The 13,675-nt window shown below is 47.5% G+C and overlaps 1 protein-coding gene across 1 annotated transcript in view; it reads left to right on the top strand.

Annotated features, from left to right (window-relative positions):
• The window catches only part of PTPN3 (protein tyrosine phosphatase, non-receptor type 3), a 160,566-nt gene extending 152,039 nt beyond the window's left edge, over nt 1-8,527 (top strand). The window contains exons 23-26 of the mRNA XM_011966378.1: nt 3,196-3,324; nt 4,278-4,423; nt 4,943-5,078; nt 7,125-8,527. Of these exons, the coding sequence (XP_011821768.1) occupies nt 3,196-3,324; nt 4,278-4,423; nt 4,943-5,078; nt 7,125-7,202 (489 nt within the window). The 3' untranslated portion in view covers nt 7,203-8,527. The remainder of the gene's footprint in view (nt 1-3,195; nt 3,325-4,277; nt 4,424-4,942; nt 5,079-7,124) is intronic.
• The last annotated feature ends 5,148 nt before the right edge of the window (nt 8,528-13,675 follow it).

Below are 13,675 nucleotides of genomic sequence, written 5' to 3'. Positions count from 1 at the left end.
GGTGCACTAAGTAAAGTCTCACCTTGAGACTGACTTGTACCTTCTGTGCAGGTGTATTGTACTGTCTGTCGTTCCCTGGGTACACCACGTGCCTCTTTACCTCTTGACCATACGTGTCCCATTCCTTCTGCCTGAATGATCTATCCTTGCCTTGCCAACCTGATGAAGAGCCTCGTGCTTCAATACTGAGATCTCCATCCCCTCTCTCCGGGACATTGCCTCCTCCTCTGTGAGCCACCTGTGTCTCTGACTTCCCTCTTTCTTTCCTTTTCACCACATTCCCCCCACACCGATTCGAGAGCACCTTGAGGACGGTGCCACATCGTGTCTAATTCATCTCTGCATCCCCAGTGATGTTTATTGACTAAGTGAGCAAGAAAGCAAACTTCTCACCATGAGGCCTTCTAAATTTGACCCATGACTCCCTTTAAACCCTATCTGGTCCATCTTCCTGAGATAGTGCTCGGTCTCCTCCTTTGGCATGTTATCCATCTTTAGAAACCTGTTCTTCTGAAATCCAGGATGCATATTTCCTTCCTCTCCTGTTACATACCCTTGGATGACCAGATGACCCGAGCCCTTTATCCCTAAGTTCCTATCTCATCCTCATCACCACCCAGCAGTTCTTCTGGATTAGGAGTTGGTCACTCCAAGTGAGCAGGTTTGTCCCTTTCTCTGAGAGCTGAAATTTTCAGGATGTCCCATTTGTGCTCACCCATATCATGCGTTTAGTAGAGCAGGACTTACAGCAGGCATATGGCTTGTCTTCCACCCAGCTTGCGGCTTGCTCCCTCTGGTCTAGAAAGACACATCCTTTCAGAAGCCATCTCCCTGGTCAGCTTTCCCTTCTGGAAGCCTCTTCTGGAAACCACACTTGGGGCCTGGAAAATGAGAAACAGGCCCTACTCAGGCCTGCGAATCCCTGAGGACGAAGCATTCTGAGTTCTTCTGGCAGCATCTGCCCAGGGTCTCGTCGCCAGCAGCATGTTGCCGGCCTCCCAGCTTCAGTGACCTTCATTGTCCATTGACGCTTCTCAAGAAGTGCTTCTTCCCTCCCTACATACGCTCAGCTTTGCATATGTTACTGTTTAATTTAACCACAGCCCTAGGAAGGTGCATTTTCTTGTCATTCCAGAGTATTATCAGCCTGGCTAAGGGCTCACAGGCCTGTTGTGTCATTCCAGCTCTGCCCCAGTTCTCTCTGTGTGATCTGGCACACATTGATTCATTCTCTGAGCCTCAGTTTACTCATCTGCAAAACAGAGACAATCATAGTACCTACCTCATAGGGTTGTTTTGAAGCCAAGGTAAAGCCATGTTCATGAAAGGCACCATTCAGTGCTTAGCATCTACAGTTCTGAAGATATGAGGCTTCAGCATCATCACCCCTCATTGCAGCAGCATTAATGTGGAGACTGAGGCCCAAAGAAGTTAAGTAATTTGCCCGAGATCACTAACCAAATATGTTTAGTAGAATTTATTAACCAAGGTTGAAACTCAGGATTTCCATAGACTTGTTCTTTCCACTGCACCCCCAATTTTTTCAGATCCAAATTGAGCTGCAATCTGTATTTGGTCAGAGGTAAAGAGAGAGTCTAGTACTGGTCAGATTCACTGTGGAATAAGGGAAACCTCTCTGGCAGTACAGATATTCGTAGTTCTGCCTTGCATAGGTTGATCTCGTCAGAGAATATCTTCCCTGCAGTTATCTTGTGGGCAGGACCATTGGGAGCCTACAGGGCAGGGATTTATCCTTCTTGTGCAGATGAGGATGCGAGAGAGAACTTGTGTCTGTCAACTCTGCCTTGGTCCCCACAGCCCTTAACCCCTCATGTCTAAGCAAAGTCACAAAATGGCTACTAGCCGAAATTACCCATGTTTAAGATTTCCAAGTAAATTCTTAACTCCAGCTTTCTGATGGCATACTTTAACTTCAAGTATTCACTGTGACATTTGAAAGTAAGAATAGAGAGGCTGTTTCCCAACAAATTACACATGTCTTTTGGTTATACCACTTTTCCACCATGAACAAATGTAATTCTTACTTAAGTTGCTATAACCACATACAGGCTTGGGGGAAAATGCTTGTTTAATAAGTTAGGATCTAACTGACAAAAGGATCTATGATGGGATGGACAGCCTAGCCCTGAAGTTTGCTTAGAAGCCAGAGGCAGGTGCTAAGATGGCTTATAGGACAAGCTGCAGGTTTTAGAAGCGGGGATAGAAATTGGGGAGGGTGGTGGGATCAGCCCATCTGTGGGGATAGCACAGCCATATTGAAAGACACTGGGGTGCCATAGGAAGAGTGCTGGCCTGCATCACTGCAGCCCCATGGCCTTGGGCAAGTCACTCAATCCCGAGTAGCCCTGGGTTCCTTGTCTGCTGTGTGGGATATCACCTCTTTAGGGCATCACCTAAGAAAGCCTTCAAGGGCTTCGGAGACACTTCTCCAGTGAGAAAGGTATTCATCTCGATTTGGGAGTCCCTTAATCTGGGTTTTTGTGGAACCTCATCACTCTTACTCAAGCTGGTATATAACCCATGACAGCAGCAGAAGTAATGGCCACCCCTGGCCTGCCCCCCACAGCGGCTAAGCTCTGCACACCCATGCCAGCCGCCTCACCAGCATTGAGGCAGGAGCCATCTCCATCTTTCTGGTGGAAAACAGGAAAATCAGAGAGGTTAAGCAACTGTTTCGACATCATCTGGCTGACAAATGGAGGAGGAAAGGATCCCGGCGGAGTTGTGTGTGACACCAGATGTGTGCCCTTAACTGCCGTGCCTGGAGGCCTCGCCCTCAAAAGGGTGGGGAGGATGGTGGAGGAAGGGTGCAGGATGAGGGGCCGTTGGAGGCGGGGAGGGGCATGAGGGGCTGCGGTCGGGGAGGGTAGAGAGGTTGCTCACAGGCCAAGGTCCTGCATCTGAGGCCACTGGTGCTGAAGACGCTGCGTCTCTCGTCCTCCTCCTCCAAGCTGCAGCCTGGGGCTGAGTGGAGACCTATGGCCTGGTCCCTGGCAGGCTGCCCCCACCCTGCCCTGAGAAACAGCTGATGGACTTGGCTGAGTTTGTTTTCTCCCATCAGCTCTCTCGGGTGTGCATGAGAGGATGCCTAACCTGTCCGCCTGTCCAGGGTTAACTGCTTGCATGGACACCCCACAGAGGGAGCTCACATATACTCTCGGTGGTTCCTTACAGACCAAATGTCACCAGTACTGGCCGGATCCCCCCGACGTCATGGACTACGGCAGCTTTCACATCCAGTGTCAGTCAGAGGACTGCACCATTGCCTATGTGTCCCGAGAAATGCTGGTCACAAACACCCAGGTGAGCCGCAGCCTGAGGGGCACAGTGGAGGGGCAGGTGCTGAATCAGCGGCCGCTGTCATCTCAGGTGGTCACGCTTCTAGGTGTGTCCTCTGTTTCCACCTGGTGTCAGTAAGCGCGCAAGACTGCCCATCAAACAGCTGGGGCCCAGAGTTCATAGTGGCCCTAGTCACAACAGGCAGGAGGTGCAAACAGCCCAGCATCCATCGACGGAGGAATGGATAAACCGCACATGGTCTGTCCATACAATGGAATATGATTCAGCCTTTAAACGGAAGGAGATTCTGACCCCTGCTACAACATAGGGCAACTTTGAGTGTATTATGCTAAGTGAAATAAGCCAGACATAGAAAGACACATACTGTAGGATTCGACTTCTGTGAAGTGCCTAGAGTAGTCCATAGAGACAGAAAGTAGAACGGCGGTTGCCAAGCGCTTGGGGAAGGAGGAGAAAGGAGATCTATGGACATTATGCCATATGGCATAATGAGTGCGGGGTTTATGTTTGTGGGATATTTTAAAGTTCTGGAAATAGGTAATGGTGATGGCTGTACAGCATTGCAAGTATTCTCAGTGCTGCTGAACTGTACATTTACATGTGGTTACAGTGGTAAGCCTCATGTTAGTGTATTTTGCCACAGTTGGAAAAAAAAAAAACAAAAAAAAAACAGTGAGCATGTGTGGCCCCTAACGGCAAGTACCATAGGAGCAAATGGAGGAGATCTGGGCAGAAGTGATCAAGGAAGGCAGCCCTGCAGGACAGGCCCACAGCGGAGCCTGAGAGGGGATGGGGATCTTTGGGGAAGGAGGGAAGGAATTGCTAGTGGCCACAGTGAGGCTGTGCACAGAGGGAGAAGGCATCAGGAGACAGGGCCACCCTTGTGTCTGGGTTGGGGCTGGGTCCTCATGCTGACCACCAGGATGGGCTCACCAAGGCCACTGCATCTCCCACAGACCGGAGAAGAACACACAGTGACACATCTCCAGTACGTCGCGTGGCCTGACCACGGTGTGCCCGATGACTCCTCCGACTTTCTGGAATTTGTAAACTGTGTGAGGTCTCTGAGAGTGGACAGCGAGCCCGTCCTAGTTCACTGCAGGTATGGCGCTTGCTGTTTTGTTAGGTTTGGAATCCTTTCCCCGTTGGAAAAGGCCTGAAGAGAATTGGCAGGCGCCAGACCCACCCTACATCCCACAAAGTAGTGTGCCCTTACAAACCTCTGTTGACTGTGGTTCTTCACCATTTCAAAAGTGATTTGGAATTTTATGAAATCCTAACTTTGTGAATGTAGCACAGAACTGAAGAAGAAAGTCCCCTCACACACCTTTCTCCTGTCCTTCTGTCAGCTGACCTTCGTCATAGGTGTGTGTGAGAAAGAGAGTGGGTTTGGCACTTCACAGTGGCCCTCTTTCCACTGCCTGCTAGGCCCCAGCCTCGGATGTGTGAGGATAGGCTGGCTGTCTCAGCCTGTTTGAGAGCACACCCTCAGTGTGTGTTTTGTCTTCTCAAAGGCTAGGGGAGGAAAGTCCCTTTGGAGTCAGTGGGGAACTGCTCGCTGGGCCATGTGAAGAAAAGGCTACCAGTCAAATCCCAAGTCTCTCTTCTGTCCCCTCTCCAGTGCTGGAATAGGTCGAACCGGTGTGTTGGTCACTATGGAAACAGCCATGTGCCTAACTGAGAGGAACCTGCCCATTTACCCACTGGATATCGTCCGAAAAATGCGAGACCAGCGCGCCATGATGGTGCAGACATCAGTGAGTAGAAATCCAGTAATAACAGTGGCTGGCGCTTTCTGAGCACTTACACCAGGCAGGCCTGAGAGAAGGGCTTTGTGAGTCAACAGACTGCAGCTCAGGGGGACTGAATCACTTGCCCAAGGTCACAGATCTTATCATCGGCTACAGCCCACACCTATCTCACCTCTGAGCTCTGCTGCCTCTGTGGTTTATTTCCTGCCAGCCCATCTGTCAGGGAACAGCCCTGGTTGCATTCTGTATCATTGAACAATTATTTGTCCATCACCCCCCCCCCACCTAGACCTGGGTACCCCTTTTGGCTCAGTGGATGTTGCATATGACCCTACTTTGAGCTCTGGCCCACTCGTGTGGTGCTTGAGTAGCTGCAGTGTCCTCCACGGGCAGGACAGAGCTCAAAGTAGGGTCATGTGCAACATCCTTTTGTCCTCAAGAGGAACTCTTGGGGATTTCCCCTGGAATTGCAAGCGGGGCAGTGAAGCGGTGTGGAAAGAGCATGATTAAGGCCGCACCACAAATGGAACAACCTTTGCATAAGTCCTGAACCTTTCTCCAAGCTTCAGCTTCCCTGTGCAAAATGGGGACCATCCCACATTCATCCATTCATTCATTCATTCATTCATTTGACAAAGAATGGTGCAGAGACTGAAGCTTGTATCTAGTAGGAGAACTGGATTAGTCTATGCTAAGTGTCAGCAGCGATGAGGGAAGTTGAGGGCTGTCTGAGAACATGGTGGAAGAGTTACCTAAAGCAGGATTGGAAGGTCTAAGAAGGCTTCCTAGAGAAGTGGCCTCTCTGGCAAAACCCCCAGGATACGTGAGGAGTTAGCAAAGAAAGGAGCAGGAGCTGTATGTTCCAACCAGCTGTGTGTCTTCACAGGCTGTGGACAAAGTTTATAAGATTTCCCTGATAGATTTTAAGCTTTGGTAGTGTTATATTAGTTTGTACCCAGAAAATCTTAAGAGAAAAAAAATCGGCTTATGTTATTAGGGCCATTCTCTGCCTTGTTTTTTGCTATGGAAGACCTCGTGACTGGTTAAAAAGAAAAAAGTTCATCATCCTGGAAGATTTTCCCAGCTGGAAGCCGGGCACAGTGACTCATGCCTGTAATCCCAGCACTTTGGCAGGCTGAGGAAGGTGGATCACTTGAGATCAGGAGTTCGAGACCAACCTGGCTAACGTAGCGAAACCCCATCTCTACTGAAAATACAAAAATTAGCCAGGCATGGTGGCATGTGTCCATAGTCCCAGCCACTTGGGAGGCTGAGGCAGGAGAATTGCTTGAGCCTGGGAGGTGGAGGTTGCAGTGAGCCAAGATTACGCCACTGCACTCCAGCCTGAGTGACAGAACAAGACTCGGTCTCAAAAACTAGATAGATAGATGGATGGATAGATAGATAGATAGATAGATAGATAGATAGATAGATAGATAGATAGATAGATAGATAGATAGATAATGATTGATTGATTTTCCTAGCTGGAGAAGCTCAGACTAAATGCTTTTTCCCCCCTGTATACTTTGCTACAATATGTTTCTTAGGTATTTGCTAATATAAATAAGTGTATCCTGCAGAGCCTCTTTCAGTGGCTCTGCTTTGTAAAACAATCCAGACTCCTTACCCCGGCACAAGGTGCCCACAACTAGGTCCCAGCCCACCTGGGCAACCCCTCCTCCTCCACATGCCCAGGTGTTGAGTCCAAGAGCAGGCTCACTGACCCCATTTCTCAAAATGGGCTCTTACTGGGGCTTCCACACTTCCACTTACAAGAATGGCCGCCCTGCAGGGACCTTTGCTCCTTGCCGACTCCCCCAGACTGCCAGTTCCTCCCTCTGTCATGTTTCCATGACACTTTGTCCATCTCTCTCTGGGAGTGCCCCCTCCCCGCGTCATAATGGAACTAGGGCTTCACAGGTGTACCTGGCCTGTGGCCCAGAGTTGGCGCTCAGGGAATGTTTACAAATGCTACAAAAGACCCACCGGTACAGGGTGGGAGGCAGCATTTCCTGGAGCTACAGGACTTGACAGCTTTTTTTTCTTTTCCAGAGCCAGTACAAGTTTGTGTGTGAAGCGATTCTTCGTGTATATGAAGAAGGTTTAGTCCAAATGCTGGATCCTAGTTAAGACAACTGTGAAAACGTTCATTCCTCTTTCCCAGGGGCATCCTCCTTGAGAGAGGAGGACAGACCTCTCTGGAAGCAGCAAGAGGAACCAGTAGCTGTGGGAAGGGAATGGGCACCTCTGAACCCAGGCACTTTAAACTTCTATAGAAAAGATATCGTGTACATAGGAACTGGTGTAGATAAGCATGCAATTATGGCATCATGTAGGCCTGTATTTCTATGGAAAGATACAAAAGGGATCTCAGTTTGAGGCCTGTCCTAATGCCTTCTTCCCTAACGTCACCACACACACCCCTGTCGGCATCCTGGAGCAATTGAGACGGGACACCCACAGAGCTGTTGACCTCCCAGCAACAAGATGATGTGGTTATCTCGGATTGTTTGGATGTTTTGTTTGTTTCTATGTGTCATACTGTAAGGGCTGAGCTTTCTGTGCTTCTAGGTGGAGCTGGAACAGTTCAGATTCACCTGCCCCGATGCTAAGGAAACCCTGATGAATGTACTAGATGGCAGGGTGCTGGGGGTCAGGCTGAAGGCTGAGCAACACCTCTCTGCCCTCCCTCCTTTTGTCCCATCTCCCAGCGACTTCCAATATTCATGTTTCTGAGAATCGTGTCCCTCTTCAGGTTCCCTCTTGGTGTCTGACCTGGATTAGTAATGTGCATTCAGGTGAATTTTCAGCTGAGGCTCTGAGAACTGGGACTCTCAGTGTGTTCTGGTCATCTTGTGGCTTAGTTGTAGAAGCAGATGTGTCTCTTGCCTCTGCTTGCCTCCTGCTGCACACTCAGCACCCACGACTGGAATCACCGACTACTGAATCTCCTACATGTATTGCTGCTACTTCAAGCTCCTCCACTTGAAACCTTATGATTTTCCCAAGGGGAGATGGGACAGTGTCATCTAAATATTCCGAATGTTTGGCCTTCTGAGAAAAGAGCTTCTAGTAATTGAACCATGGGAAACGCAGCTTCTGGAGGGTTGGCCACGCGGGTGTGTACGTGTGTGTGCCCAGGGGTGAGTGTTTCTCAGGATTCCTAACGATTCAAATTACCGTTGAGTATATATAAAGAATGAGTCTCTGTATAGAAGAACAAATGTGTGCATTCACCCCCAGTCACAATGGTCTCCATTGCATTTCAAAGGAGAGGATCAGACTATCTGAATATAAACACAATCTGATGTTAATTTATTCTAAGAACACCATCATTTTGATTGTCCTAAAGAATTCTGCCTTTGTGAATACTGTGTTAAATTTCTTAAAATTTGTGACAGGATTGTAGCAAATTATTATTTAAGGAAAATAAATTGCATAAACATTTAATGTGGTATTTTTAAACAGCGGTTTTTATGTACTCAGAAGAGGAAGTTAAGCCAGGTTCTTAATGGTATTTATAGAAAAGATGTTTTCATATTATAATGCACATAAATGAAGCCATTTTGATATTCAGCAAATTGGGTGCCAGTTGAATAGTTTGCTGGTGGCAAGACAGATAAAGACCTATATAGGGGTTCTTTATCTCCAGAGCTAGCATATTTACTTGCATGCTTTCTGTCTTTTCCACATGGATATTTTACTGCTAAGTGGCAGAGGTGGAAGGGAGATGTCACACAGTACCATAACCCCATACTGAAAACAAGAAACCACCAGAAAGTTTGCAGCTAAGGGGCAGGGGATTCAGTTCCTGCACCCACTCAGCACTACTTGCAGGCCTGGTCACTTAGAAGCTCTACCTCTCTTTCATTATCTGTAAAATAAAAACAATACTTAGGACTTTAGTTTGAACGTGAGGATTGAATAAGATCATGCTATTCATGTGACTTTTTATCACCTGGAACAGCAACAGACACTGCTGTGGGTGAGTTACTTAGAAAAATTTACTTATCAGTGATTAGCCTAAAAACACATCAGTCAAAAGGAGAATCCACTGGGTTTTTGTTTCTCCTCTTAGAGACAGGGTCTCACTGTCACCCAAGCTGGAGTACAGTGGCATGATCATTGTTCACTGCAGCATCAAATTCCTGGGCTCAAGCAATCCTTGCACCTCAGCCTCCTGAGTAGCTGGGACTATAGGCACTTGCCACCTCACCCGGTTCTTTTTGTTTTTTTGTAGAGACAGGAACTTGATGTGTTGCCTGGACTGGTCTCAAACTCCTTGGCCTCAAGTGATCTTCCCACCTCAGCCTCCAAAACTGTTGGGATTATAGGCGTGAGCCACTGCGCCCAACCTAACTGGGTTTTTATGAGAGGAAAATGGAAAATGCTCTTCTAGAAGAGAGAAAACAAGAGCACAAAATAATCTGGACTCCCAAAAATTCTCTCAGCAAAGCTCCAAGAAGGGGGAGGGTGGAGGGAACACTGGCATAAATTTAAATGCCATTAGGATATTTAGCAAATCATTACTGTTTGGTAAAAATGCATCGTCACCCTGTGTGCAAAATACTTGCAAAGTAGCCTAAATGTCTTTGGAGATGGGTGTTTTACTGTTTTTTTCAAAACCAAATTGTTTATTATGGTTTCAGAAATGTGGCCATGATGGTCACATAAATTTCTAAAAAGCCTACCAAAGGTTGCAAGCAGTCTTTTCTGCCACTGGGCAGGCCAGCAGTTCAGACCCAGCAGAGGTTGCCAGGAACAAAATCCAGGAAATACTGGGAAGAACAAGACAAGAGAATTATCTAAAAGAGCAAACAACATAAGTAAATCCTGTAGCTATTACCAATTAAAATCCATAGCTCAAGATTCCTGTTTCACTACCTTATGCACTTAAGCAATTATACTTAAGCCATTTTTTAGTCCTAAGTGAAGAACTTCATCAGAATCAGGATAAATATTTTGCCTGGGAAATTTGGCTGGATATGAATGGAGAAGACATTTACATCCTACGTTCTGGCACTTTCTGAAAGATCTAATTAAACTCCACGTTGATGTGCCAATTTAATCAAGATGAGAGATCCCTGCTGGTGTCACCCTCTAGAACCCACACTTGGTGTTCTGACTTTCCAGAAGAAAAATTGCAACTCAGTTTGGTTAGGGGGCAGTGGTTGGATCACATGCTTGTACTAGTCTTTCGTTTTCGACCACAGTAATTCATATTTAAATACGCTTTTAGATTAGCTTGGACACTCGCTGCTGTGTTGCTACTTGACTTTTTTTTTTTTTTTTTCCCTTTGTCCCTCAGAAATGAGCATTTGAGGGCAAGCGAAAAAGACCTCTTTATCCTTCAGAGGCAATAGAGAGGCAGCAGACATGGGGGAAGACTATGAGAGGCAGGGCTTGGGTCTAGATCTGGACTTAGTAAAGATATGTTGCCCTCAACCCTGAGTTTTCTTAGATGTAAAAAGGAAAGGTTGGGCTGGGCTAGTGAGGTCAAGACTTGCCATTCTGGGAGCCTGATATTCCAGAGAATCAAAATTAATACTAAACCAAAGCTTTATGGCTGCTACAGAGACATGTCACATTTCTGTGACTTGTCACCAAGAGGTTGTCCCTCAGACTTTGGCGCTGTTAAATGCAAAGACAAGGATGGCCGCCCCCTCGTTCTTGCTTGTTGTCCTCAGCTGAGAGCAGTCTCGGTAAAGATGGCAAAGATTCGGTGACCTCCGACCGGGGACCAAATGCTTGAGAGTCTGATGGCCGGGCTGGGCCACGATTCTCATAGCTCTCACTCTGTTTGGAGCAACCAAAGGATTTGTGTGAAGTTATTTGGAAAAGGATCTTAACTGAGCAGCAATCTTTTCTGTGTATTTGGAATGTTTTTCATTCTGACCTGTTCTGTCAGTGATTCTACTGAAAAACGATTTGATCAATATAAAAACGTTCAAGCTATGCAACACTGTTATAGTCTGTTGACATTTTTATTCTAATTGATTTCTGCAAATCTTTTCTTATTTGTGTTTGCTTTTTCCTTTCATTTTAAATCAACTCTTTTGGAGGCGAATGCTCTCTGCTCATCTCCACCTTCCCTCTGGTCAGGAGCATGAACTCCCGTGTTGGCCTTGTCCTGGGGTATTAGTCCATTCTCATGCTGCTAATAAAGACATACCTGAGACAGGGTAATTTATAAAAGAAAGAGGTTCAATGGACTCACAATTCCACGGGGCTGGGGAGGCCTCACAATCATGGTGGAAGGCGAATGAGAAGCAAAGTCACATCTTACATGTTGGCAGGCAAGAGAGCTTGTGCAGGGGAACTCTAAAGCCATCCGATCTCATGAGACTTATTCACTGCCATGAGAACAGTATGGGGGAGACCTCCTCCATGATTCAGTTATCTCCACCTGCCTCCACTCTTGACATGTGGGGATTATTACAATCCAAGATGACATTTGGGTGGGGACGTAGCCAAATTATATCACCTGGTGTGGCAAATTCTAGATCCAAATTAGGTTCCACCATCCTGATGAGTAGCTTTCACATAGTACGAGTTCACCTTTTGTCCTGCAGGGCTGCCAGGGTGGCTCCATGGTCACCAGGGTCCCACGTTCCTCCCCACTTGTTGCTTGGCCATCCTCACATTCCAGCTAGCAGGAGAGAGGCAAGGGGAGGAGAAAAGCGTGACCCCTTCCTGGAGGGGACTGCACCTGGGTATTGTACATCCTGTTGATCAGAACTTTGTCACAGGGCCATACCTACTACAAGGAAGAAAGTAGAGGGAAGGTCATTTTTATTCCAGGAAACCATGTGCCTAACAAATTCAGGGCTTCTATCTCTGAGAAACGATAGGTTTGAGGGACAGTTAGTGCTCTGCCATCGCTCAACCCTTTGGCTGCCCTTCTACTGTGACATAGAGTCTGCTCTGTAGCCCAGGCTGGAGTGTAGTGGCACAATCACAGCCCACTGCAGCCTTGATTTCCTAGACTCAAGCAATCCTCCCACCTCAACCTCCCTAGTAGCTAAGACTATAGGTATGTGCCACCACACCCAGCTAATTTTTTTTTTTTTTTTTTTTTTTTTGAGACGGAGTCTTGCTTTGTCACCCAGGCTGGAGTGCAGTGGTGCAGTCTCGGCTCATTGCAAGCTCCGCCTCCCAGGTTCACGCCATTCTCCTGCCTCAGCCTCCCGAGTAGCTGGGACTACAGGTGCCCGCCACCATGCCCAGCTAGTTTGTATTTTTAGTAGAGATGGGATTTCACCATGTTAGCCAGGATGGTCTCAATCTCCTGACCTCGTGATCCGCTTGCCTCGGCCTCCCAAAGTGCTGGGATTACAGGCGTGAGCCACCGCGCCCGGCCCACCCAGCTAATTTTTAAAAATTTTTGTGGAGACAGGATCTTGCTGTGTTGACCAGGTTGGTCCCAAACTCCTGGGCTCAAGTGATCCTCCCATGTTGGCATTCCCAAAGGGAGGGATTACAGGCGTAAGGCACCGCACCTGACCCACCACAGCTTCTATAGCCTGCTTACTCCTTGGGCAGTTTGTGGGGAGTCCCCAAGGTTACTTTCATGGTTCAGGAAGACCAGGCATGCAGTTTCTTAGATAATAGAATCCATCAGCTGCTCATAGCGGAAGATCTGCTCTGCTTCTGCCCCTTCGACTTAAACGTGGTTGCCTTGAGGCTGCCTGGAAGAGAAGCATTGGTGGGAGCAACACCCTTAGTCTGGTCTTTGAAGCAACCTAGTTTGCATTTTCTGGCAGAGAAGCCTTATCTGCACTAAGGCTGCAACTTCAAGGCCACTGCGCTTAATAGCTGCAGTTCGAAGGACAAAAGCAGTTGTCATTGTCAGCGCTTCAAGACTTTAATCAACTTTGAAGCTATTGACAGCACCTCTCTGAGCAAAGTAAGATTCCCTCCTGTCTTAGCCTACTTACTGTTGCTATACAGGAATACCTGAGGCTGGGCAATTTAAAAAGCAAAAGAGGTTTATTTGCCTCACGGTTCTGCAGACTCTACAAAAAGCAATGCACCCACATCTGCATCTGGTGAGGGCCTCAGGCCTCATCCACTCATGGCAAAAGGTGAAGGGGAGTGAGTGTGTGCCGATCACATGATGAGAGAGGAAGCAAGAGAGAGCCGGCAGAGCGGCCAGGCTTTTTTTAACAACCTGCTCTTACCGAAATGAAGAGTGAGAACTCACTTCATCCCCAGGAAGGACATTATTCATGAGGGATTTACACCTGTGACCCAAACACCTCCCATTAGGCCCCACCTCCAACTTTGGGGAATGCATTTCAGCATGAGATTTGGAGAAGACAAACATCAACTATAACACCTCCCATCTCTGCTTGCAAGCTGGCTGGCTGTAGCCCCAGTTCATCTCACGTATACAGGACTGTGAAAAGCAATAAGGAGCAACATTCACACTTCTTGCATCCTCCCACCATTTTCTCTTGCTGTATGTGGCCTCAGTCTGAATGTAGTCCATCTTCCACATACCCAGTAGTAGATAACAATTTCATCAATGTTTAGCCATTACACAAAAGGCAATATGTGTATCTTTGCCATCTGCTGGCCCACCAATTCCACTAAGCCACTGC

Source organism: Mandrillus leucophaeus, unplaced genomic scaffold, assembly GCF_000951045.1.
Source record: "Mandrillus leucophaeus isolate KB7577 unplaced genomic scaffold, Mleu.le_1.0 Scaffold76, whole genome shotgun sequence".
Taxonomy (NCBI): Eukaryota; Metazoa; Chordata; class Mammalia; order Primates; family Cercopithecidae; genus Mandrillus; species Mandrillus leucophaeus.
Note: the sequence above shows the minus strand (reverse complement) of the source record. Positions and strands in the feature narration are given on the sequence as shown.